This window comes from Pempheris klunzingeri, chromosome 4 (genome assembly GCF_042242105.1).
Source record: "Pempheris klunzingeri isolate RE-2024b chromosome 4, fPemKlu1.hap1, whole genome shotgun sequence".
Lineage (NCBI taxonomy): Eukaryota > Metazoa > Chordata > Actinopteri > Acropomatiformes > Pempheridae > Pempheris > Pempheris klunzingeri.
In genome coordinates, this window is record NC_092015.1 from 10282569 (window position 1) to 10306364 (window position 23796).

General features: G+C 45.1%; 2 protein-coding genes across 3 annotated transcripts; one reads left to right on the forward strand and one right to left on the reverse strand.

The window, feature by feature from the left end:
• On the reverse strand, positions 1–18612 carry LOC139199668 (mediator of RNA polymerase II transcription subunit 13-like). The gene is made up of 30 exons (XM_070828760.1): positions 17773–18612; positions 16783–17017; positions 15675–15843; positions 12664–12809; positions 12344–12541; positions 11914–12108; positions 11652–11808; positions 11447–11554; positions 10635–11351; positions 10308–10524; positions 9754–9784; positions 9517–9638; positions 9270–9360; positions 8982–9178; positions 8682–8881; positions 7409–8298; positions 7130–7297; positions 6775–6998; positions 6463–6658; positions 5997–6372; positions 4903–5119; positions 3618–3809; positions 3304–3527; positions 3049–3191; positions 2792–2950; positions 2498–2680; positions 2238–2383; positions 1683–1847; positions 1038–1138; positions 1–940 (listed from the first exon to the last, which is right to left on the reverse strand). Exons 1-30 carry the CDS (start codon positions 17836–17838, stop codon positions 808–810), a joined length of 6366 nt encoding a protein of 2121 aa, XP_070684861.1. The 5' UTR covers positions 17839–18612; the 3' UTR covers positions 1–807.
• A 705-nt stretch (positions 18613–19317) lies between these two features.
• On the forward strand, positions 19318–23149 carry c18h3orf33 (c18h3orf33 homolog (H. sapiens)). Of its 2 annotated transcripts, none has more exons than XM_070829690.1 (5): positions 19318–19479; positions 19961–20020; positions 20707–20866; positions 21927–22087; positions 22241–23149. In XM_070829690.1, the coding sequence occupies exons 1-5, from the start codon at positions 19318–19320 to the stop codon at positions 22493–22495; spliced, it is 798 nt and encodes a 265-aa protein (XP_070685791.1). In that variant the 3' UTR covers positions 22496–23149. The 2 variants fall into 2 exon arrangements, with proteins under 2 accessions (XP_070685791.1, XP_070685792.1); XM_070829691.1 differs by having other exon boundaries at positions 19331–19479; positions 22238–23149.
• Positions 23150–23796: the final 647 nt, after the last annotated feature.

The window sequence follows — 23796 nt, forward strand, 5'->3', positions numbered from 1 at the left end:
TTTATTCCTAAAACAGAAGCTGCACCATCAGTAGCGGCACACAATTATATGTACACATATACACACACAATTACCTAAATCTGTTATATAAAATATATAATCTGACAATGTACCTTTTAATTCCTCTTCAGAGCTCATTGAGTTACTGTGCGAGAGACTCTGGAGCCAAAGCGGTAAGAGAGGTAAGTCTCATCCACTCATTGGGTGGGACACAAATGCCCAGGCCAGCTTTTACTTCATTTTTACAGCATGGCAATAAAAAGGTCTGTACCCTTTGAAAAAATAATATTCTAAAAGCAATCTACAGCAAATTCACTTGAACAGGTTTTCTGTGTTGTAATTGAGAAAATTACACTTTTTAAACCAATTCCTTTACAGTGAGATGTACACACCCTCTAGGATTTGTAATTTATAAAAGATATTAAGCATTAAAAATTCCACATTTAAAAACTTACAATAAATAATATATGCAGGCATTTCATTAAGATAAAATTTCATAGATTGCAATCTACAGTCATTAAAAAGACAATTTATTCTCCTTTATGAAACGTCCCTTGATCTTCCAAAATGCTAAAATGGATTCTTGGCATCTGATTGATTGATTGGTTGATTGGAAACTTCCAGTCAGTCAGTGTTGTGTGAGATACACCAGGGAGGAGGAGGAAGAGGAGGAGGGATGCTTCCTCCACATTTGACCTGATGGAGTGTGAAGTCCCGTGAGCGTCGGGGATCCTTCGTAGCAGGAAATCCACGGTTCGACTGAGCGATCCATCCAATCACATCTCCGCAGTTTGATCCCGTTAGAGTTCAGAGCATGTTCATGATGAAGTTGTACATCTGGGTGAGCACCACAAAGTGAACGGGCAGACACGAGCGGCGGTCCTGGGTCGCAGGGTCGCATGTCAGCCAGGAGAGGGCGTTGTATTGCTCCAGCACAAATCTGTCGTGTGGAAGGATGCAGATGCAGCAATGTTAACACATGCAAGTGCTATTAACATGCAGTTATGAAAGCGGCTCTTCCGGTCTGTGTAGCTTACCTGAGCACGTCAGAGGTGTGGTTAGAGTCCAGAGGGTGGGAGTGCTTACTGTGCAGAAGCTCATCTGATTGGACAGAAGACACGTGCAGGTGCAGAGAGGCCTGGGAAAACAAAGGTGGAGATGCAAATTAAAGCCAAACCTGAGGCAGTGTTTAAGTAATTATGTGGGTTTATGTGAATTATGTTAAAAAAATGTGATGGCATTCTGTATTTCTTTACATTTTATAAACTAAAAAAAAGTTGAAAAATAACAGCCAATGAATCTGTAGCTGCAGTTCCAAACCAAAGGGTCCAGGATTTAAATTAAGTTCCAACATTATTTTGCCTCTCAAAAAGCCAAAAGCTTTGGGGGTGGGGCCTTCAGCCCTGGACATTTCTGACAGCTCGAGTTCTCCCAGTGTTTTCTTCCAGCCACTATTTATAAAGTATATACGGTTTGTTCACTGTGCTCCACGTCACTGAGGAGTCGAGGTGTTTGTCATCAAGTTGCGTGTAAAAACTACCACAGTGGAAACACAGACAAGAGCAGGCTGAAGGAACCTTTCAGTTTTTTGCATACTTTGGGGGGGTGGGGGGGTGACTTATGATGAAAATAAGTGTGAGTTGTAGCCCTGCTTGAGAGTGACTAACGTGGTGCTAATGTACCTTGAGGAAGAGTGGGCACTGGTTCTGGGCTTGAGGGCAGGCTGACCAGAACCAGTCGGGCAGTGGTCCAGCCTTGGCTGTGGAGACAAAGTAGCCCAGAGCCATCGGCTGCTGCAGGATGTTCAGAGCCTCTTCATGGGACTCCATACGATCTGCACTCTGGCCCTGCAAGGCAACGTCGATGAAATTAATGAACACAGCAAGACTCGTTTTCTGCTCCATGAGTTCTTCACAACTCTCTTTCAAAGTTTGAATGAACTGACTTGAATTCTGATACCAATTCCGGTTTTGTTAGTGAGATACTGTAACCTTGAGAACAAACAACTGTGTGAGTCACTGTAAGATTATAATATAATGAGCTCAAGGCACGAATAGTGTGCGTCTTTATTAAAATACATTAGGTCATTTCCAATCTCTCTCTCTCCCTCATTTACAAGCAAACTATGATTTAATTTGACAACGTACAAAACAGCATTTGGATATTATATTGACTTCTTTTCCAATCTGAGGGTAAAAACAAGATAGATAATACACAGTTATAAGAAGGTGACAGACCTTGCTTCCGTCTCCCCCCTGGTGATAGTGGGAGCCAGGAGAGTGGACGGGGGAGGTTGTGGGGGAGTTGGGCAGGATGTTGATGAGGTCTGGATCCACCATGTCGTTGTCAAACAGGTCAAAGATGCCCATTCCATCAGATCCATCTGCAGAGGAAAAACATGCAGAGAGCTCAGCGTTTGACTTCATCTCTTGATGTTGAGCGAGAAGATATTGGAGTGATACATTTCGTTTGAGGCCTCATCAGCTGTAGAACATACCAGGATTTATAGGATTGAAGTTGATGTCAATGGGCTCTGAAGTGTTAGTGTTGACCTGCACCATGGCCGAGGTGGGGAACACCAGGATGTGTGTGCAGGACGTGTCCTGAGGTGTGCTCAGCTGTGATGTCTGCATGTTGAGTGTGGTGCTGCGACCAAACACGGAACCTGTTGACACAGAGTCTGCAGAGACAAGACAGAGGAGAGACTCAGATTTGGATTCAAGTTGAGTTTATAAACGTAACTGGGCTCTCTGTGCAAAGTCTAAATAGCCATATTCCCATTTCCTTTTACCTGGCATGATGACAAATGAACCCTGGGGCTCCATGGCAACTAGACAGGCGCTAAGGATGCTGGGAGTGTCAGCAGCGGAGATGCCACACATCCTACATGTCTCCTTCAGACGTTTACTGAGAGACTGCAAGTTCCTCCTGCTCAGCAGGATACTCCAGTCTGGAACAAGGGAAGAGATGAGAGCACGTTAGTGTGTGTTCATGACTGTAGATAAGCTACGTGACTGCATGTACTGCAAACACCGCAGGTGGGTGTACCTCTGAGCTCGCCGTGGCCCATTCTGCCAAGCCGCCCAATGACCACCCTCCATGGCAGCGATGTCACCTGCACCAGACCAAGACACCACTCCCACAGCTTCTGCAAACCCACTCGTCTGGCTGAGCCCTTTTTCCTGCGAGCCCTGTAACAGACACAACATGTCCTTTGAATGTAGAAACAATTTGATCAGTGACTAAACTATCGATCTGGTGGGACTGACGTATGTTTTTGTCTCTATGCATGACTGCGCGTACCTGTTGGGTACATCAATACTTATGATGCAGGTCTCCAGCAGTTCTCCGTGTTGGTCGGTGCAGGAGGCCAGCAGCCAGCGCTGGTCGTGAGACAGACAGTAGCCGACAAACAGGACGTTGTATTTCTGGGAGGCCTCACCAAACGTCTCCCCGAGCTCAGTCTGCTTGTCTTTCACTGGAGCCAAAATGAAGGGTGGCGTATACAGACGCAGACACTCGGGCCTCTGCACAGAGGGGAGAACACCACAATGTCAGCCTCTGTGTTGGCTGAGTGCCTGTACGAACAGTCACATCAGTTTCAGACATGCAGTTACCTCTGGGTTCTTGAGCGCCATGTCGATGGCAAGGCCAGGGCCAAAGCCCGTCAGAGCCTTGAAGTTGGTGGAGTTGGGCAGAGGCCGACGACACTGAGTGAACACAGAGAAGGCCAGCGACTTGAGGTGCTGGCCGTAGAGGTGACGCTCCCCACTGTGCACCGGCTGCAGCAGATACTGGCAGGGAACAATCTAACAAGAAAAAATGGCAGCAGTGCTTTAGAGAGAGTTGTGATCACACATTCGCTGTGCTTATGTGCTCTAGAGTAAGCAACTTTTGAGTGTAGTGCTTGTGTTTGCTGTGTTTTCAGTCATAGTGGCTGGTTTGCTTTTGAAAGAATTATGATCAAATGGAGTTTCCCTTAAATACATGGTAATGTCTAGTCATTCTTGCTTACTTACAAAGCAGCTAAATGGCACTTACAGCTAGAAGGATAATGGAACGATTTCTCTTTTGGAGTCAAAATAAAATGCTAATTTCAGGTTCCAGCAATGTTGTATTTGCCTGGGTTCATTGACAATATTCAGCTTCGTCTGGTACACGCATTTTCTAAAGCGCATTTCTCCATTAATGAGTAAATTGCAATTTGCAGAGGAGACATCAATAGCACGTTGTCATATCGCAGCAGCACTGCACGTGTGTGCCTGCATACTGGCTTATTAACTATCAGAAAAAAAGGACATGGTACACAATTACCATGTTCTCCAGATAAGACACCGTTTCCACTGGAGCGTTGCTTAGGTTAAAATAAACTGAATGCAGTTTGCATCCATGTTGTTAATAACTATTAGTGTATGAAACTTGTGCTAGCTTTGGTGAAATAAAATGTTTAATCTGCATTATATTCTAATAAATACTACAAAATAAGACAATATACAGAAATGCCATATCTATAAGTAGAGGGATATTAAAGCTGCTCAATTCTCCCATTACTACTCTAAAGACTACTGAAACCATTAGCACATTGACACCTCGGGTGTTTCAAAACTCCCTTTGGCATGTTGATGTAATCTTGTGTCACTATGTCACAGGTGTGGCAGTTACCACCTCTATTAGTGGCTGCTAATGAGTCCCCTGCTCCTTCTCACCTCCCTTTGTGCCTGCCGGTAACCTGCTCTTTTGTAAGTAGACGGGCAAAGACAACAACAATCAAAGCTCAACAGCAGAACTGTGTGAACTAATCTTGTCCAGAGAGTTAATACCGTGATACACTTCTCAACCTTAAACACGCTCCATTGTGAAAGAAAGCCATCATAACACTGAGGCTGTAGCGGTGGCCTGTACCTGTACTGAGACAGCGTTTCTAATGCGAGCAGGCAGGAACTGGAGCATCTCCATGTAGCAGCGCAGCAGGCCCAGTGTGTAGGTGCTGGAGTGGACCTCTCTGTCTGCGTCTTCGTAGCTGAAAGGGTCGACTATGTACACCACGATGGCAGGCGGGTATGACACAGCGTGGGACTCTCCGTCTGTTGGCTTCCCCACTTTGTCTCTCTCCATTGTGCTGGTGATAAAAAGGCAGATAATGATTTGTGTGTCAGTGCAACAGAGACCAGTCAGAGACCACTGCGCAATCAGAATCCTACCATTATATTTGCGCCCTTAAGAAACAGCCCCACAGGGGAGACATTTTCTAAACAACATACAGAAGAGGAGGAGGAGCCTATCCAAACTAAAATGTTTGTCTGGAAATGATAAAATATCGTTGCATGTCAGAGTAGCTAAATGGCAAAGTGACAGGATTCAATGTCACATTTTCTTCCAAAGTCACTTGTGCTTGAATACCCAGCACACGTGTACATGCAGTACTCCGTACAGGAAGTACTTAGTGTGCAGAATGCATAAAAGCTGCTGTTCTCCAACTTCCGAGAAGCCTTACTTTCCTTCTTGCCAGCTGAAAATATTCATCATGTCATTTTTGCAAATGAGTGAACCTAAAAAATGTCTTAATAAAGACAAGACAATTTAAACGACACTGTCCCAAAACATGAACGTTCAGAATAAAAGATAACTGTATCAATTCAGTTTTTTTTTTTTTTTTTTTTTAAAAAAAAAGGGCTATTATTATTGGGGCCAAACTGTCAGTGCATCAAGTGAAGCCAAATGAACACAAAATATAATAACAAGTGCACACAGATGAGTTTAAATCATGTCATAAATCCATATCATACCATTACAAAATGGTTACGGGTTAATTTACTGAGATTAAAAGTCATAAGAGCAATTGGAGCATATCCTATATAAACTGCTTCTCTCATGAAGTTCTCTCAGTCAGTTTATAAGTATTTAAACAACTAAACATGCTTTCCTGTAGTGGTTAAAACAAACAAAAGTAATGCCACCGTCTGGATGACTAATTGACTCTTATAGTGGTAACCTACCTCTCTGGTGCCTCAGTGGGCCCTTGCGGCTGGTTGGCAGAGGGTCCGTTTTCTCCCAGTCCCCCTGCACCCTGCGAGTTTGACTGGGGTCCATTCTGAGACGAGTTGCTCTGCAAGCCTGCCGTCCCAAACGGCGAGTAGGAGCTTGGCTTGGCCGAGGCCATTCCCCCGATAGTCTGGGGGCCTGAGGAGGACGAGGGAGGGGTGCTGTTGACCTGGGCAGGCTGGGCAGAGCTGGTGCTGGAGCTGGTAGTGTTGGTGCTCTGGGGTCCTGAGGAGGTGCTGGAAGAGCTGGAGGTTTGGGAGGAGGAGGCCACAGTGGGACTGCGCTGGGACAATAGAGAACTATCCAAAGACTGCTCTGACAGGTATGGAGCTGTGAGAAGGTAAAAAAGAACATGATCAGTTATGATTTCTACAAAGCGTGTCAACTAGCAAACTTTGGGTTTTGAAGTAAAGATGTTACCTAGATCATATCTGCACACTTGAGCAAAGAGTTTGAGCTTATTAAAGGCTTCATTGTTTCCCTCTCTGGCAGCCATCTTAAGGAACCAGTCACTTAGGGGCTGCTCCGTCATGCTCTTGCCGTCTGTGGTGCCGACCTTCAACATGCCCTCTGGGTGACTCTTACAGATGGGCCTGTGTTGCCCAAGCTGGCATGCCTGTCAGGACAGAGGGAATATGAAAATGAAACTGTGAATCATTTCAGGAGAACGAAAACTGCTTTTGTTGGCATGTCGGTACAAGAAGGATGAGTTTGAACCCGCCAGGTGCGTACCTCATACATAGCACTCAGATCTTTGAAGAAGCTCTTAGCTCTGCTGAGCAGGGCTTCATTTTCTGGGCAGATGACAACATATCCCACATCTCTCTGAGAACCAAAAGGATCCAGAAGGAGCTTCTCCCAGTAGGGCAACCCAAACGGAGACAGCACCACAAAATCATACTCATAACCGACCAAAAAGGTGGGGATGGGCAGAGGCTCAGGAGATTCATCCGTGCCTGTTGTGAAAAGACGACATGGGCTCACGTTAGTCTTCTGCAACAACAATGTGACCAAACACAGCACTCAAAAACAAATTTCTACATTTGTTGGAGATGAGACAGATTAAGTAAAAACGCTCTGCGCGTACCATATGATCCCCTCCCAGCCATCTTGTGGAACTGCTGCCAGGTGAGCGGTCCCTGAACACCCCAGGAGCGCACACTCCTCTTCTTCTGAATGGTGTCCTGCAGCACAGGCTGGAGGGACAACAACACCCGCAGGACGTCCTGAGAGAATAGCTTGCTCATGTCTGCAGCTACAAGAGGAAGAAACAATGAGAAAGTCTTAGATCTTAGATCAAAGTCTTACATTTTGTCGCATTCTAGGTTAGGAAGTTTAAAGAAGAAAGTGATATAAAAATACATACTTTTGCATTTTGGCCACTGATGAAGACAGGTGGTTTTCACTAGTGTTTCATCTACTTTGCCTCCTGACATATTGTCCATGAATTGTCTGCCATGCTCCAGTGCCATGTAGCAGTCATTGTAACAGTCTCTCTCTTCCACCCTCAGAAATGAACTAGGGGCTGAGCTTTGTTTGGGGTACTCCACACCTGCCATCGGGGCAAAAGGGTTGGTGCACTGGTCTTGCAGCAGCAGGATTAGCTCATCTGGAGGTTTCTCCGTCAGGCTACCAGCTTTGTGTGCTGTGGTTGCTCGCAGCTCTTCGAAACACCGCTCTGTGTCCCGGCTAGAGTCTGAGCCCCGTCCCACCACTTCCAGCTCGTCCTCCAGAAAGAGCCCGGCTGTTTGGCCAAAGCGTCTATTGGTGACTGCGCTGAAGCCACAAGTGCAGGGGTACTGGGCCTCGCCGTTGTCCTTGAGGTACACGCCTACATCTGCTCCTCTGATGTTCATGTTGCAGACGCACACGCAGCAACTGTCAAAGTTGCAGTCCTTGAAGAGGTCCATGACCGACTCGGAGAGTATGAGGGTGACATAGAGACTGTGAGCCTCGGGGATGGAGGGTACGGTGGCCGGCTCGACAGAGCTGAGCGGTCGGCAGGTGGAGGGAGTGGAGGCGGGGGAGTAAAGGTCAGAGTTGTCGTACTTGAGCGAGCCCTGGACGCTCGATGGGCCCCGGGGAGTGCGTGGAGTGCGTGGTGTCCGAGGCGTGGGCACTGAGAAGCGCGGCGTGGCCGGGGAGGGCAGGATGCCTGTGCCGCTGTTGCTGGGAGGGGCACTACTGGACATGAAGGGTGTGTGGGTCTGAGGGGTATAGGTCTGGCTGTAGTCTGGCTCCACACTGGGGACGTTACTGTTACAGAGAAATAATCAGTGATTAGAATTTATATCATGTTCTGGTTCCCAAGTCATAAATGCCATTTCCAGACTATATTTTATACTATAACTGGAGTTTAATGTTTATCAATTTTCTTTATTTTACCATCATCAGATGAGGTTACAAACATTCACTGTTACAGGAAGATGTACAGTAAGTAAATGTGTTGCTCTCAAATAATGAACACGATTAAAGTGTTAGGTCACATCTCTATACTGGTGCCTGACACAAATTAAGTTAGTGGTCTCAACCCCAAATGGTCCCCCCCTCCTCTCTGCTCTGAAATAAACCGACAATCTGTGACGAACAAGCTCTGCTAATAAAAGCACTGACACACTGTTAACACTAAATGCACCGACCTGTCTTTGGTGAGGAGATTGACATTCGCCACTGGGGGTATCAGTTCCATTTTGCCCAGGGTCCAGCTGGGCGTGTACACACAGTCTTCTGGCAGTTTGATCGGCAACAGACACTGGCTGGGTAGCGTCTTCAGGGGGGCGTACATAGAACAGCCGATGAGCGGCTGACACGTCTCCGGCTTGTACACAAAGGAGAAGTCCTAAAGGCAAATAAAAATTTTTTTAAAAAATGCTGAAAAACGCTGATGTAGCTAAATTTTGCGCTTGCTCCATACTTTGCAGGTGTATGACATGTCGTACCTTTATTTCAGATGGCTTCGGACTGCAGAATCCCTCCTCCACCTCCATCTTGAAGTGGTTGTTGAGCTGGCTTCCATCCAACAGGGTGAGGCCCGCCCCTGCTTCCAGGCTATCCTTGCTCCCGGTGTTCATGGGAGAGTAACCCTGCTGCTCCAGGGAGGGTGGGGTGGGGAACATCTGGTGCAGGTCTGCTGAGCCTACAGAAACAACATGTTATTACTTCTCTTGAAACAGCATGTGTATTAAAGTTACAATGCAAAATGATTAACTGGTGCTTTGGCTCCTTACTTATACAAGACAGGGGGTCCGACGTGGCTGCTTTAGAATCTTTACAGCCAAACTTGTCCTCTGCACCAACTCCAGTTCTTTTGGATCCAGGCTGTGTGGACAAGGAAAAACAAAACTATACTAACAACACATCTACGATTTCAATGATTTAACCGGCTCGACGGCTCGGATCGGCAGCAGTCCCTGAATGCGTCAGACAAATCAAGCGTGAGAAATAAAACTTAATTCTCCATACTGATGTACTCACCGCGAGCTCATCCTCGTCGGAATTGAAGATTTTGTCCAGATCACTGTAGGACACAGCCAAGTCGTTCTCATGGATGAGGCTGGTCGAGGCTGAAGGTTTACTGCCTGATGGACCCTGGCCATCTGCACAGCAAAACAAATGGGAGAGGAGACATTGAATGCGACAAACTCCAAATATTTTACAAAGTATTAACACATTTATTTGAATTAATCCAATTAAAAGAGAATACTTTCTCACCTTCTGCTGAAGTTCCAGCTCCTTCCTCCGCCTGGGTCAAAGAAAAGAAAGCATTCGCAGGAGTTATTGTAATGTCGTAGGAAGACCATTACATAATTCTACACAAAGGAGATATATCATGGAAACTGCTGCCATTTTTACTTGCAAAGTGAAAAGCTCAAGTTCTACTTGTCCAACTGTTTGTGTGGGCAACTGTTTTGTTCCAACCGTGCACCTACACTGAATGTACAGACATTTATTTGTTTACAAGAACACTCTACAGGGCACCTTCGATTGCCATGATTTGCCAAAAACAAATAAAAGCTCATTTGCGGCTTTATTACTGCAACAAATGTGATGAGCTTTTGTCTGCCAGGGTGTCTGATTGGATATAAATTGTAAAAACAAAACTTAGCCGTGCTTATGTGCTTGGAGCCCCATGGCTCGTCAGAAATATAGCTGAAGGTTGTTATGTGATTTGAAAATTGGTACTTTTCTGGAATATCTCTCTCTTTTTGGTACTTTACTAGGGCACAAGATCCCAACTTGGCATTCAACCCTCCTCTGGAGCCCACCTTGTTTTTCTTGGTGCCATCTCTCTCAGCTCCAGGCTTGTCCTTCTTCTCTGTGAAGCTGAACTCCTCGTCTCCCTCTACGAAGGCGTATGGGTCCGGCTCCTCACTGTGATCTCCATCTCCTGTGGCGGAGGCAAGATGGCTGTTTCTCCGCTGGGCGTAAGTCTTGATGAGCTCCTGGGACACCTTCATAGGCTGCCCGGAGCCTGACATCAACCTGAGGAGAAAGAAATTGCACAGGGATGCTCAGACAGACGCAGGCAAGCGATTAAAATTAACAGGTACGTATGTTTTAATGTGGCTGATGATGCGTAACTAAAAACTTACTCAGTCACAGATACTACGCTTTCTGTTCCTCCACCTGCCCCAGGATCATCCCGGATTTTATCCACAGGTAGCTGGGGTGTCAGGAAGTTAGAGGCCTTCTTCCTGGGCAGGTTGAAATACTTCCACGGGTTGTGGGTGGAGTCTTCATTGGGATTGATGGCTGAGCCCACAAAAACGATGGACTCCATGGTTTCGTTGTAGCCCGGGGGGAAGGGCAGGGGCATAGGCATGTTCTCCAGTGGAGGCTCCTCAGACGAGCCCTTCTGTGGCAGCAGACAGGGCTCCACTGACGGCGGGTAGAACGGTTGGTGAATAGGCGTGGACGAGTTCTTCATGCCACCTGGAGTCATGTCACCTTCTACGTGATCGCAGGGATGTGGGCTGAGAGGTGGGGGAGGCGGGGATCCGACGAGGTCTGCGGGGGGTCCGTGGGTGTGCAGCGTAGGGGCTTTGGAGGGCACAGTGTCCACATGGTGCAGGCTGGGATACGAGCCCTCCTCCTGCGATCTTAAACAAAGCCTCTGGGTCTGTGGCTCCAGGGACTGCTCCTCGCTGACAGAGTTGCGGTGGTGAAAAGGCGTCTGCGGCCTCTTCTGCTGCTTCTCCCCCTTTTCCAGCTTCTCGCCCAGCTTGTGCTTGGGAGGCGGCTGGGCAGGCTGGCCTGATGAAGGCGGGTGTCCTGAGGTGCTGCTCGATCGCTGTTTCTGATTCTTATGTCTGTGTGAAAAAAACAAATACTGCTTGCAAGATACTTTCTTTTAATTACAAACATAAATCTAGTCTCACTTGTGAATGCATTCCATTCAACATACCTTGAGCAGTTGCAATGTGGCCTGTGAGCAGGCTCCACAAAATCCCAAAGCCCAGTTTTGTCTGACTCCTCCTCACACGTTCCGTTGGTCAAGGTAGTAAACTTCCTCCTATTAAATAGGTGCAGGTTGACATTTATCACTCAGCATGGAGGCACTTCTATTACTGGAAATACTCATTTTGAGGAAGAGATGACGCTAAACATACTTGTGCCCTGTGCGGTTTATGTTATACTCCTGCCACACAGACTCCACCATCTGGCTGGCCAGCCTGCGAGGGATTTTACCCCCATGAAGAGTGTTGTTAGAGCTGTAGCCATCAGACGCAGATGCCAACTTGAGCCACCTCTGGGCAGGCTGATAATCTATACGGGAAAGTAAGGCAAAAAAAGAGCAATATTAAGAATTTCTCAGAAATAAAGGCTGATACATGTGCTGAATTCTTGTCAATGTGCAGCTCCAAGTCTTACCGGTCTGAGCCTCCTCTGGTGATGTTGGAGGAGTCAGAGTGACGGAGGACATGGCAGGATCTCTGTGAGCAGCCTGGCCCTGCTGAGCACCACACAGGCTTCCTGAGGTGTTGGCTGAGCCCTGAGGGACCACAGTGGGGAGGTCCGACAGGGGGAGAAGCACCAGGCAGGAAGGGTAAACCATCCTTACTCCCGCTGCAACCAAGCACGCACAATTATTTATTTCAAAAACTTACAGCTGGACACTAAGTGCAGAGACACTAATTCATTCACTCCTTTTATTTAAGTATAAGGCGTTAACAAGTCCTCTTAAATTACCAAAATCGTCTCTCAAATTTTTCCACTAAAATTATCCTTTAACATGCTTCAAACATACAAAGTTTAGCACAGCAACCATCGACACCTTACTTTATACATTATGATGTCTTACCAACAAGGACCTCCACAGCTGCCAGGGAGTCGTCCTCCCAGTCAGTATCCTCCATCTTCTCTTCCTGGACCTCCTTGGGATTGGGGCTGATGGGATAAAACTGCCTCCACTCTTCTATGAGCTTCTGAGTGGGGTGGTCTGACATCTTAAAAGCCTGGCCGGTGAGGGTCCCATTCAAGCCGTATGGGCTCAGGATGACTGGGGGGCAGAGGGGGGGTCACAATACTTATGTAGGATAACTCCGGTGGAAATTGTATTTGAAAAAAAAACAAGCCATGTAAAAGATTTTTTTAAATTGTGCACAGCTGCTGTGTTCCTACCTTGCAAGGGGCTGGAGCTCTGTTGGGCGAGGCTGAGATGCTCCTCGCTCAGTCGCTGAAGAGGTTGATGTTGAGCGATCTCCACACTCGTGCACACATTGCTGTCACCGTGTACGAAGAAGGTGAATGCACAAGACAGGTGCTCACTGCGAGGTGAGATAAGAACAGACATACACATAGTTACGTCCAGAAGCATATCCACATCATTTAGAAAAAAAACAAAAAAAAAAAACACACACACCTGACTCAAGCTTCACTTTGCAGGCAGCAACCAAAGCTTATGTAAACCCCTGCATGCTATTGAGGTTATCAGTGTACTCTCTATCACTCATTGTTAAGGAATGACTGAAGAGGGGAAGATAGGACTGAAAAGGGTGAGAAGTATAATTCCTTGCATATTTGGCTGGGCAGTTCAATCCATATCATGCTTTCAGGTGACAACTGTTGCTTCTGTTGACACTGGTCAGAGACATGAAGGCCTGCTAATACCTAAAATTAGGTGCACAGGGCTGTCGCAATAACCATAAGGCAATACCGCCCTATAGACAATCCAACTGCAGGGGATGTTGAGGAACTGCCACAACCATAATGTTTCCCACTTCACGTGTGCCCCTTGCACGGAGCTCCTACTTAGTACATCAAGACAATGCTGGTGGAGGCCTATTTGAAACTGCCTCATCTCTGTTATTCAAGAAGTTGTTTTACTGAGGCTGTCGTTATCACCTGCTCAGAATACGCAGCGCCACTGTTATTATCCTGAAAATAGGCACAACCCATAACCCTCGGATAACACCGAATAATAACCCAACAACAAAGCTTCTTTATATAACCACTAAGGATACAGTAGGAATAAAGTAATCTGCACAAAACAATTAAAGATATATATTTATATGGTGCTAATACAGTGATATTGTGCCACCCTGAATTACCCCAGGGGAAATTTCTTCACCGCGACAGCCCAAATGGTGCACATAACACACACTCTGCTCCAGCACAGTTTGAACCTTTATCAAATCTTTTCCTAGCAGCGAGTCAAAAATACACACGGGAGATTATTATAGTCCTAGAATGTTAAAACAATATTCATATTTATTTTCTAGCTACTCCTGGAAGGCCAGACGGCTAAATGCACCAAAATAGTACTTGTTGACTTGATTGCCGTAAAACCACAGTGCACACTCAGCATTTTCCAAAGACTGCCCTGTTTACCAGCCAGAGAGGGCAGGCGACAGCGAGACTGCCAGACTCTTCTGTTAGAGGTGCTGTGCTGCTGTTTCAACACACTTGCAGACATCTTTATGCAAAAACAGAAGCTAAACACTACGCCAGTGAGTGAGAAATCCCCTCCTGTTCTCTGCAACAACTCTTTTATATAGCTGCTAAAACTCTCTGAAGCCCTTGGCAAAGCTGCCAGAGGGAACCGAGCCAAAAGGGGCTTGTGCATCAAGCACAAGTCAGCTTGGATCAACGCAGCCAAAAAGCGGAGGCTCAAATTAGCTTGTTAGGGAACTCCAGGATCCACCAGCACCCTCGTTCGAGAGCAAGGGGGACGCTAAATCTATGTCACCACCCTTATGTATGAGAGGTAAGGAAACACAGCTGCACAGAGTCCCACTCTGAACCTGACAGTTATTTATGTGCCGCTGCTGGTTCACCTCAAGCTTCAACAACAACCAGACCAGTTTTATCTAGCAGTTGAGCAAAGTGTGGAAATTTAACATTACCCTTGAAGTGTTGCTCTATGCCTCAGAAAAGTCTACACTGATGACTTTTAAACCAGATTAAAAGTGTGTCACGCTGATGATGTAATTAGAAAATTGTAACAATCCTGCCATACTCTATCACAGCATTACATCTGATTTAACTCCAGGAATCAAACATTTCTCTGAGAACTGCGGGATCTTAATGACTCAAAGCCACATGGATCTAGCTGTAAATGCATCATTAATACGAGTTAAACGTGACCTCAGAGTATTCACCATGTATGAAACCTTATAGGAGTAAAAATGGAGGAGCAGGTACACAGTCAACAGTCTGGTGTCACGTGTACGCTGCTCAAGGAAAGCCTTGTGTGTATTTGTACAAGCTATTTTTCTCCTGAAGTAGATGATGTCCCATTCCCAGAAATGGCCATCAGCTTATAATAACATAGTTGAAACAATACGTCTGCAGGCAGCATTTCGCCGGTTGAATCCTAAATGGGAATTTCAATGATTAAAGGCCATCAGAGGCTAGGAATTGTTATGGGAAGTTTAAAGCACAACTTTCATTACAATGCGCCCACTGATGCAGCACGAATATACACTCATAGTCATCTATCTTTAACATTTCTTGAATGGTCACAAAATGTTGCAACAACAAGAAATATTTTCTTTCACAGTAAATGCAGCTTTATAAAGACAACAGCAAGAGCCAAGCCTCACGTGCTGCAAATCTCACCCAGCACTTCAATAACAAGCACTGACTAATGTTCAGACCTTCAGCACGAGTACAATTCACAACATTGTGGTTTAAGGCCTCTATTGTGCTGCAAAGAAACTGCCTTGAGTTACGTCTAAGCTGGACCTTAATGATGTAGGTGGAAAGGACTTTCTCTGTCGCTTCATCGGTTGATAGCGTTGCTGTGACTAATTTAGCTCTTTCCTGACTACTAAGCAGACTTTCTGGCTTTTTTTAACTTTAAAAATAGCATCGGCAAGTCAGCATTCTCATTTTAAAACCGTTCAGGCTGTCTTGGTACCATCATCTCTTCGGTTTTTTTTTACTGGAAAGATTTTATTTTGAAACCTCTGCAGGAAGTGTTGAGACTCGTTAGCAGCAGAATAACACTGACAAGATCAGTCAGTGAGAAGAGGGAAAAGGGAAAACCAGAGCAATACATAGCTGGATATGTCATCAGAACAATATGTCCGACCAATACCAAACAGAACGTACCCCGGCAACAACTTGAGACCCGATCATTAGTTGAGCGTCTGCTTTAATTTGACCATCTATTAGGAAGCTGAACATACCTTTTATTAATGGTCTTCTCCTCTTTCTGGTACGGCTTAACAAACCACTTGCCAATGCGGACAAAGCCGCGGTTCATGAGACAGCGCTCCAACAGGTTGTGGATGGCCTTGAACAGGAGCGTTCGACACTCGTAGGACAGACCACTCTCCCACTCACCATCCTCCTCACCTGGAATAAGGCAGATACATTAAACCAAATACTTTTAACAAACACACATACACTCCTCGACTCTTCCTGATGTTAACTGTGTATTCACACAGGGGGAGACAGTTTGAACCATTGAACATAAGAAAAATGTGATTCAAACATCCGTCTTATTGGTTATTATTCTGAAACACTTAAGCCCCATAGCAGTTTAGCTGAGATTGTTGCTGCTCTCCCAGTCTCGATATTGACCAATCTACAGTTGCTGTAGAGTAACACTTGACCCTTCTTGGGACAGGAGACAATCTCTGGTGAGTGTGGCAGCCCCCAAGGGGAATCTTTTCACAGAGATGAATGCCAACAAAGCTAAAAGGAACCCATTATCAAAAAAAATGAAGCCTATGGTAGGCGACTGTGATGCACCACAGCTTACGGTTATGCTACCATACAAGTCTGTACCTCGGTGGCCGGGAGCAAATGGATTCCACAAGGCTTTAGAGACTTTAAGACCTGTTCGCCACAAATCAGCTCAGCTATCATAACTTATCATCACCTGACTTTGTATCATTAAAACTGCATTAGAACTCTTTACCCACGGTTTAAATTGGTTGGCATCCTAAAACACTAAACATGTTTAAACATGAACTGAGTTTCCACAAATGGACCAATTCTGCCTGCAACACTCTTTGTTAACATCAACTGTTACACTCTGGTGTTTTTGTTTTTTAATCATCTCGAATACTTGTGTGCCAATTCCAAAACACTGAACCAGCAGCTTAAGTTGTATGAGAATAAAGAGATAAATTTAGGATCAATGTACAAATATTGGTGTTATTTACACTGAGGAATTAAACTTCTTTTTTTTTTTTTAGTGACCAATTCTGATATTGTTAGATTTACAGAATCCATCTTTGTTTGAAGTTCAAGCCTGCTAGAAAACATGGGTATGTTGCATGCACTTACTTGAGAGCTCATTATGGATAAGCTCTGCAAAACTGGGGTCGTCCCCCCACCAGAACAGCCAGAGCTCTCTGCGACCCGGGGTGTGGTGCCTTCTCCACACACTCAGCACATCTGCCGCCAGGCATCGGCTGAAACTACACAAGATAGGGTCCTCCTCGGTCACAGGGAAAAGGATGGGCGAAGAGGTGGGTCCTTGCCACACAAAACGCCGCCATTTTATTCCAGTCAAATCAGCCTAAAGAGAAAGAAGAAACAATGTGAGAACGAACACACAGCATTGGGCCAATTATCTGTTATTGACTGCATAACTCAGTGAATGTGTGCGTTTCTTCCTCTGCACACACAGTAATATGAAGCTGAAGACTGCCTGTCCTGTCATACAGAAAAACACATCCAATGGGGGGAAAAAAAGTTGAAAACTGAGACCTGATGACATATTGGATAGTTTCACAATACTTTGAACATGTGACACTTCAATCATGCCTGAAAACGTAACTGTCATGCAGCAATTTACTCAGCAGTTATTAACAACTAGTGACGCACCACTGCAAGTCAGTCTAAAATCAGAGCAGGTGGTCTAATCTACAGCAGCAACTGTGGGACTTATCTCTCAATAGGAATGCTGTTTAATGTTGCAGTGTCACTTGTATTTAAGAAAAATGTGATGTTTTAACAGGTTTCCAATCATTCCCCTGTTGGCCTAACCTGTTACCATCATGTAAGTAACGCTATTGTTAGTTGGATATTTCTGTAACCAATGCAATGTAAACACGCGATCATGCCATATTCATGAGAAACTCTCCAATATGGTTACCCTGCAGTATGTGGTGTCTCTGTTATGAAAGTTAGCAAGATCACGATTTGCAAGTTGCAGGCCCGATGCCTTCACGCCAGTCTGCAACTGACGTTACAAAGCTTGTTGCCTGATTAGCCAAAATGGCTTTCTGGCCTCTCAGTACATGGCTAAGGCTAGCTAGCGCAGAGTCTTACCAGGCAGAAGAGGTTGGAGTGGCAATCCTCCAAACTGGCCCCGTTTGGTACAAAGCACGAACTCATCCTTTCACTGCGTGGTTGTAACGTTAAGGTCCATTGTCTCAATCACCATCGGGGGCAATAGCTGGTCTTCTTAACTTGCTGGCGAGGCGATGTTCAGTTGTAATTATCCCGTTAAAGCGCTGACCAACTTGCTAAGTGCAGCTAGCTAACGCTAGTCAAACAGACAACTTCTAACCGGCGCTAGCCACCACTAGCCTGGGAGCTAAGCTAACGTTAGACAGGCAGCCAGATAGCGTCAACTGTACGCTTCTAGCTCTTCGATTCATCAATCGTATTTGAAATGTATTGTCTGATCTGGTTAGCCGCAAGCTTGCTGCTACATTACCGAAACAGCAAACAGTCAACGTTAACGTGACCTGGACACACTAACGTTCAATCAAACACTAGAAAAGTTGTATGCGCAATAAAAAATACGAGCTCGAAAACTAAAAAAAAACTTCACCCCGAAAGCTTAGTCCCTGGTGTGCTAATGCTAATACAAGCTAGCTGATCTGAAACAATTTCAAAGCAGAGGAACTCTCCCCTCCCCCTGATCTCTCCTAGCCTGCTAGCACAAAAGCTAACATACCAGAGCTCCAGCGCTAGCTTGCTAGCTAAATAAAACAATTAGCTACGCCGCCCTCCTTCTCACTAAAACCACCGCAGCGCTCCGTCATAGTAAAACTACTCTTAACACGGATGAAATGCCAAATTAACGAGACGACTCATCGGCTACTTTCCTCTGCCTGATCCATGGGTCCTGCAGATTTCCATTATTTCAGTTCATGGATTGAATTCTTTAATGGCGGCCAGGAGGACAACTCTGCCTCTCAACTCCTATTGGCCAATTTGTGGTAATGGGGGCGTCATCCGTCTTCAAGTAGCTCCATGACTTCACAGTTTACAAGATGAGAGCTCCGGTGCATCTGTCATACAGTCAGTGCTCAGTCCTCGGCGGTGTCTGCTGCTAAACACGCTCCACTGTGCAACATCTGCTGCATGTGACTGTTGGAAAAAAACTGAAAATTTAGATTCGTAGGGGGAAGATATATCCTCTTTTTTGCACTTAATATTAATTATTATAAATATGAATATAAATGGGAAGCTAATTTTATTTCCTGTCAGAGCCCTTTGGCTTTGTGCATTGACTTATGCTGCAAATATGAAATTATCTAGGTCAAGTTGTGCAGACAAATGTGATCTCAGTTATTTTTATTAGCCTAATAGATTCATCCTATGAAGCTGAGCTGCAATGTGCATGAACAATTTCTGACCTGCGCTACATTAATGTGATCAAAATAACTCTTGGCAATTCAAGACCTTTAAATTCATATTGCAAAGTGCATGGATTTGCATTTTTTTTTTTGGAAGAAACATGTTGAACTTTATGCATTTAAGCGCACTTCAACGCCATCCTGTCATTCCCAAAGCAAACCACAGGGCGGAGACTTTACGCAGGCAGCATCAGCGTACGTCCCTCCCACGTAGGCGGAGCGTCAGATGCGTCGACAAAATGTCAACAACATGCCGGAGACTTACAGAGAAACAGAAACTGCAGAGGGAAGGAGGGAGAGACCGCAAAGGCAGGAAGGAAACCAGTCATCTCCGAACATCGTGACTTTAATATCCCAGTTCGCAGATGATAATCTAACACTCGTGCGGGTAGGAGTCTCCTTCGTGTGACCTGCAGCTGACTGCAGATGCATGGGGCATGAACGTGCACTGTGGTAACCCTGGCCAAAGCCCCAGTGTGCGTGAGCCACCTGCATCTAACATCATGTGACATCATTTAGTCTTTCAGCTGGTGGCAGCCTTTTTATTGGTATAAGAGGAGGAGATCTGGTTACATTTAAAAAAAAAAAAAGAAAAATCTGAAATCTGGACTTTCAGGACCAATTCCCTCCAAACTATTCCTCTGTAACAGATGGTGTCACATATAAAAATCCCCTCACTGACCAGATATCTTCTCAGGCATCACCAGTTGTCCCCAGTGGGGTTATTTGATGCCCCTCGTGTCATTATTCTCTATATCTGTCAAAGCCTTTCTCACTGTCATTGTCCTGCACATGTTCATCTGGTTTGATGGTGTCTCTGTCATCCTGTCAACTCTAAAGCCTTCGCTGCTCTCTTGTCTCTCACACAGAACATAAGCACCGGGCTGGCAGTTGCTGGTGTTATCGTAATAGCGCGGAGTATCAAACTGGTAAGAGAGAAAGGCGAACACACAGATGCACATTTTGGTTTTAATGTGCATTTGTCGTTGCTCAGTCCATGAGTAAAATGATAGCTTCTCTACTTTGTCTCAGGCTGAGTGGTGACACTAATACTCCCCAGTAAAATGGGAATGTTGAGTGTAGATTCTTGTAGACAAAAAGTTTGATTAACACCATAATGCTCCATCTTCATCATCATCTCCATCATCTTCGATCCAAATCTCATTGTGTACCGGAGCTGCAACGATTAGTCGATTTATAGATTAGGTGTTAACTGTTAAATGAATTGGCCACTATTTTATGGTTTTGAGCCACAAAGTCCAAATTTTCTAGTGTCCGCTTCTCAAATGTGAATATTTCCTGTTGTCTTAAGTCCTCTATGACTGCAAACTGAATTTATTTGGGTCGTGGACAAAACCAGACATTTGAGGACATCATCTTGGGCTTTGGGAAACAGTGATTGACATTTTTCACTATTTTCTGACATTTTATGGACCAAACAACTAATCAAGAAAATGATCGTCAGATTAATCAATAATGAAAATAATTGTTAGTAGTAGCCCTATTGTGTACGATTATATTGGACTTATACGACGTGAATGTTATGCAGCTTTCAGCTATTTTACCCACATTGAATGTTTCCATTCAACTGTCTCGTCTCATTCCACCTGTTCAGCTCACCAAATTTCGAGCAGTGTCTGAGATCCCGGCTCGTTTTATTGAGAGGAACGTCAGCCTTCGAGGGAAAGTTCATGCAGTCACAGAGAGAGGACTCGAAGTGGAACATGTCCCGATTCATCTGCCAGTCCTTTCTCCATTACTTTCAAAACACAAAGGTAACACACACACACGCACACACACACGCACACACACACACACACACACACACACACAAATTAGGACGAATGATGAAAAACAGCTTGTTGCTTTCTACACATATAAACTACTTTCTGAAAAATGAAAAAAGTCCTATCAGCACATCAAATCTGTGTCAGACTCTCAAATCCCACCTACTGCTTGTCTTGTCTCTTTTTATCTTGTTACACCAAGAATGTCATTGTGACATTTTTTATTTTGTAAAGTCAGCCTCTGTCGCATTTGATCATCTTTTCATGAGTGAAAGTGGCAGGTAAGCTTGTTAGCTGTGTTATTAAATCATGGTATTCACTGAACGATACAATGATACAAGCAACTTGAGTTTTATATATATATAAATATATAAATATAGTGAGAGAGAGAGAGAGAGAGAGACAGAGAGAGAGAGAGAGCGCTCCATCAGCACCTTCACTGTGAAGGACTCACATGGACAGATTGACAGATTGGCTATTTCAAATATTACCTTTGTCCTGCTTGACCTCTCACATTGTAAAGCTGGTTAGGTCCATCATTTGTGCACGTGGCTGTTACACACAGATAATTTACTATTTATTTCATAGCTGTGGTCCAAGTTTGCAATTTTTCATATAAAGTCTCAGTCTTTTGGTACAAAGTGAACTGTGTCCGTAGAAACGAGTATCAAGCTCGCATCAAATATTTGGTCAAATTTGTTGTCTTGTTTAGTGTTTAGTACATATTCTCTGATTTGAAGCTAAATCTTTGCCACGTTTAGACGATTTTTTGAGGGCAAAGTTCTTGTGCAGCCGATTGTGCTGGGACAACATTTGAAAAGTTGATCTCTTTTTATAACAACCTAAAAAAGATCGTAGAAAACCATGTTTATATTTCTCAAAGTAAGGTGACAAGGAAAGGAACTGAAAACTCAGGTATCATATCAGCACTATGATCAAAAATAGACTATGTATGTACAAGTGAAGGTGAAACCTCACAGGTCACTAATAGTAACCTTTGCGTTGCTGTAAAACATATGATAAATGTCCCTTTTTTTGTCTCTTTTAGGTGTGTGTGCATCCCCGATGCTGGTGCATCTTGCAGGGGTGGAGCTGACTCCAGAGGGCAGGGTATGGCTGCAGGAGAACCTGTCTCCTGCCCAAACAGTCTGGTTAAAACTAATCAGCCGAGAGGACGACTCCCTGCACTGCTTGGTGTCTCAGAGCAGGGTGAGGCATCTAATACCTGAGACCAATGGAGGGAAAATATCCGTGTCCCGAAAAATAATATTTTATCTGTCATAATATTACTCTTAATGTCAAACTAACTGGAGTTTGAATTTCATGCAGTCACCTTATTTTCTTCCCACATCTCTCCAGCAGGGGTCAATACGGAGCTACTGTATGAACGAAGAGGTCCTCAGGCTCGGTCTGGCTCGTACTGCACCCGTTTTCGGAGTCCTGCCGGACTCTCGCCTCTACTGGCGTCTCCACAAACGGCTGCACAGGGCAGAGGTCAGAGCTGAGAGGAAGGGGAAGGGACTGTGGAAGCAGGACAGCCTATGGGAGAGGGCCTCCGTGGCTGTCAGGGACAGCGCTTTATTCAGACTGATGAGGAGGATCTTTAAGAAGACTTGATGCACTTAGCGACTGAAATGCTTTTCAGCTCTGAAATAATCAAAACGTGACAGCACGCGATCTGTTTTGTTTATACTGTTCACCTGTTATTGCCAACGGATTCACTGACACCTATAAAAGGAGTTTAGAAGTCTTAATCCAGGCTAAAACAGGTGCCATCCGTCACTCATGTAAGACAGGTATAGTTACTTTACATTCCTCTTTATTTGTAGTTTACTTTTACTGCATATCAGTCTTTCAAAGTTTGAATTGATCATAAAGGTAGTTAAAACCTCCCAAACCCTGATACTAATCCCCCGGCTTTCATTTCTAAAATCACCATTAAACCACAGTTTAGCTGCCTCCTCTGTAGGTCTGTGTGTGTGTGTGTGTGTGTGTGTGCACACAGGACACCCCACTAAACAGAAGACGGGGGCGGGGTATGTTAATGATTTTCCAAATGGAGAGGGGGGTCCACTTGCCCCCTCTCTGAGATCACTGTTGCTATAGAAACACCAAATGTGAAATACAAAGCGGCGCAAAGGCTAACCTCTACATTAGCCATCCTCGAACCCCATGGGAGCGTAAACATGTTGTGGGGGTGTGTGTGTGTGTGTGTGTGGGTCTTTAAGCACCTATAAAGAGGGCCCTTTTAACCGTAACATGACCAAGACATTTGAGTATTTAAGCACAAGAAATGGAGCGGGGAAAGAGTCCAGCTCTGTTAATTGCCCTTGATGTCATTTGATTATATGGTATCTTTGTAGAAATTAATGAAAAACACACAACGGGGGAATTAATCATTTTTATCTGTTGATTTTGTTCCAGTGGGTGCACATCAACCCCTGCCGAAGAATAAGCCCCAAACCAAATTTCCTGTGTGTCCAGGATTATGCTCCTGTGATTGTCATTATTGTTTGCAGTACCATTGCCGAAATTACACCTTGTGCTCCCATGTGTTGTCATTGTTATCCATGCTTCATCCACTGCAAGGCAGAGGAGGAGGAGAAGGGCCTGCAAATGAGGCCAGACCGTGATGTGTGTCCTGTGGGGTGCAGGGTGAGGGGGTCTCGGTGCAGTGAGAGGTAGCATCGAGGCGGGCGATCCAATGGGCTCAAGGAGATTAGTGCAAAGGGGAGGGTGGGGGGGGGTCACAGGGGTAGTTGGGGATTTTGGGTCTGAGCACAAAGGCGGGAGAGGAGGAGTCACAGTGGAAGGGAAAGGGAGTGAAGTGAGAGGGAGGGAGGAGGGGGGATTGATGAATCAGCTAGTCTCTCTTTTGTTGTGCAAATGTTACTAGCGACTGTTACGGCTGAAGAGGC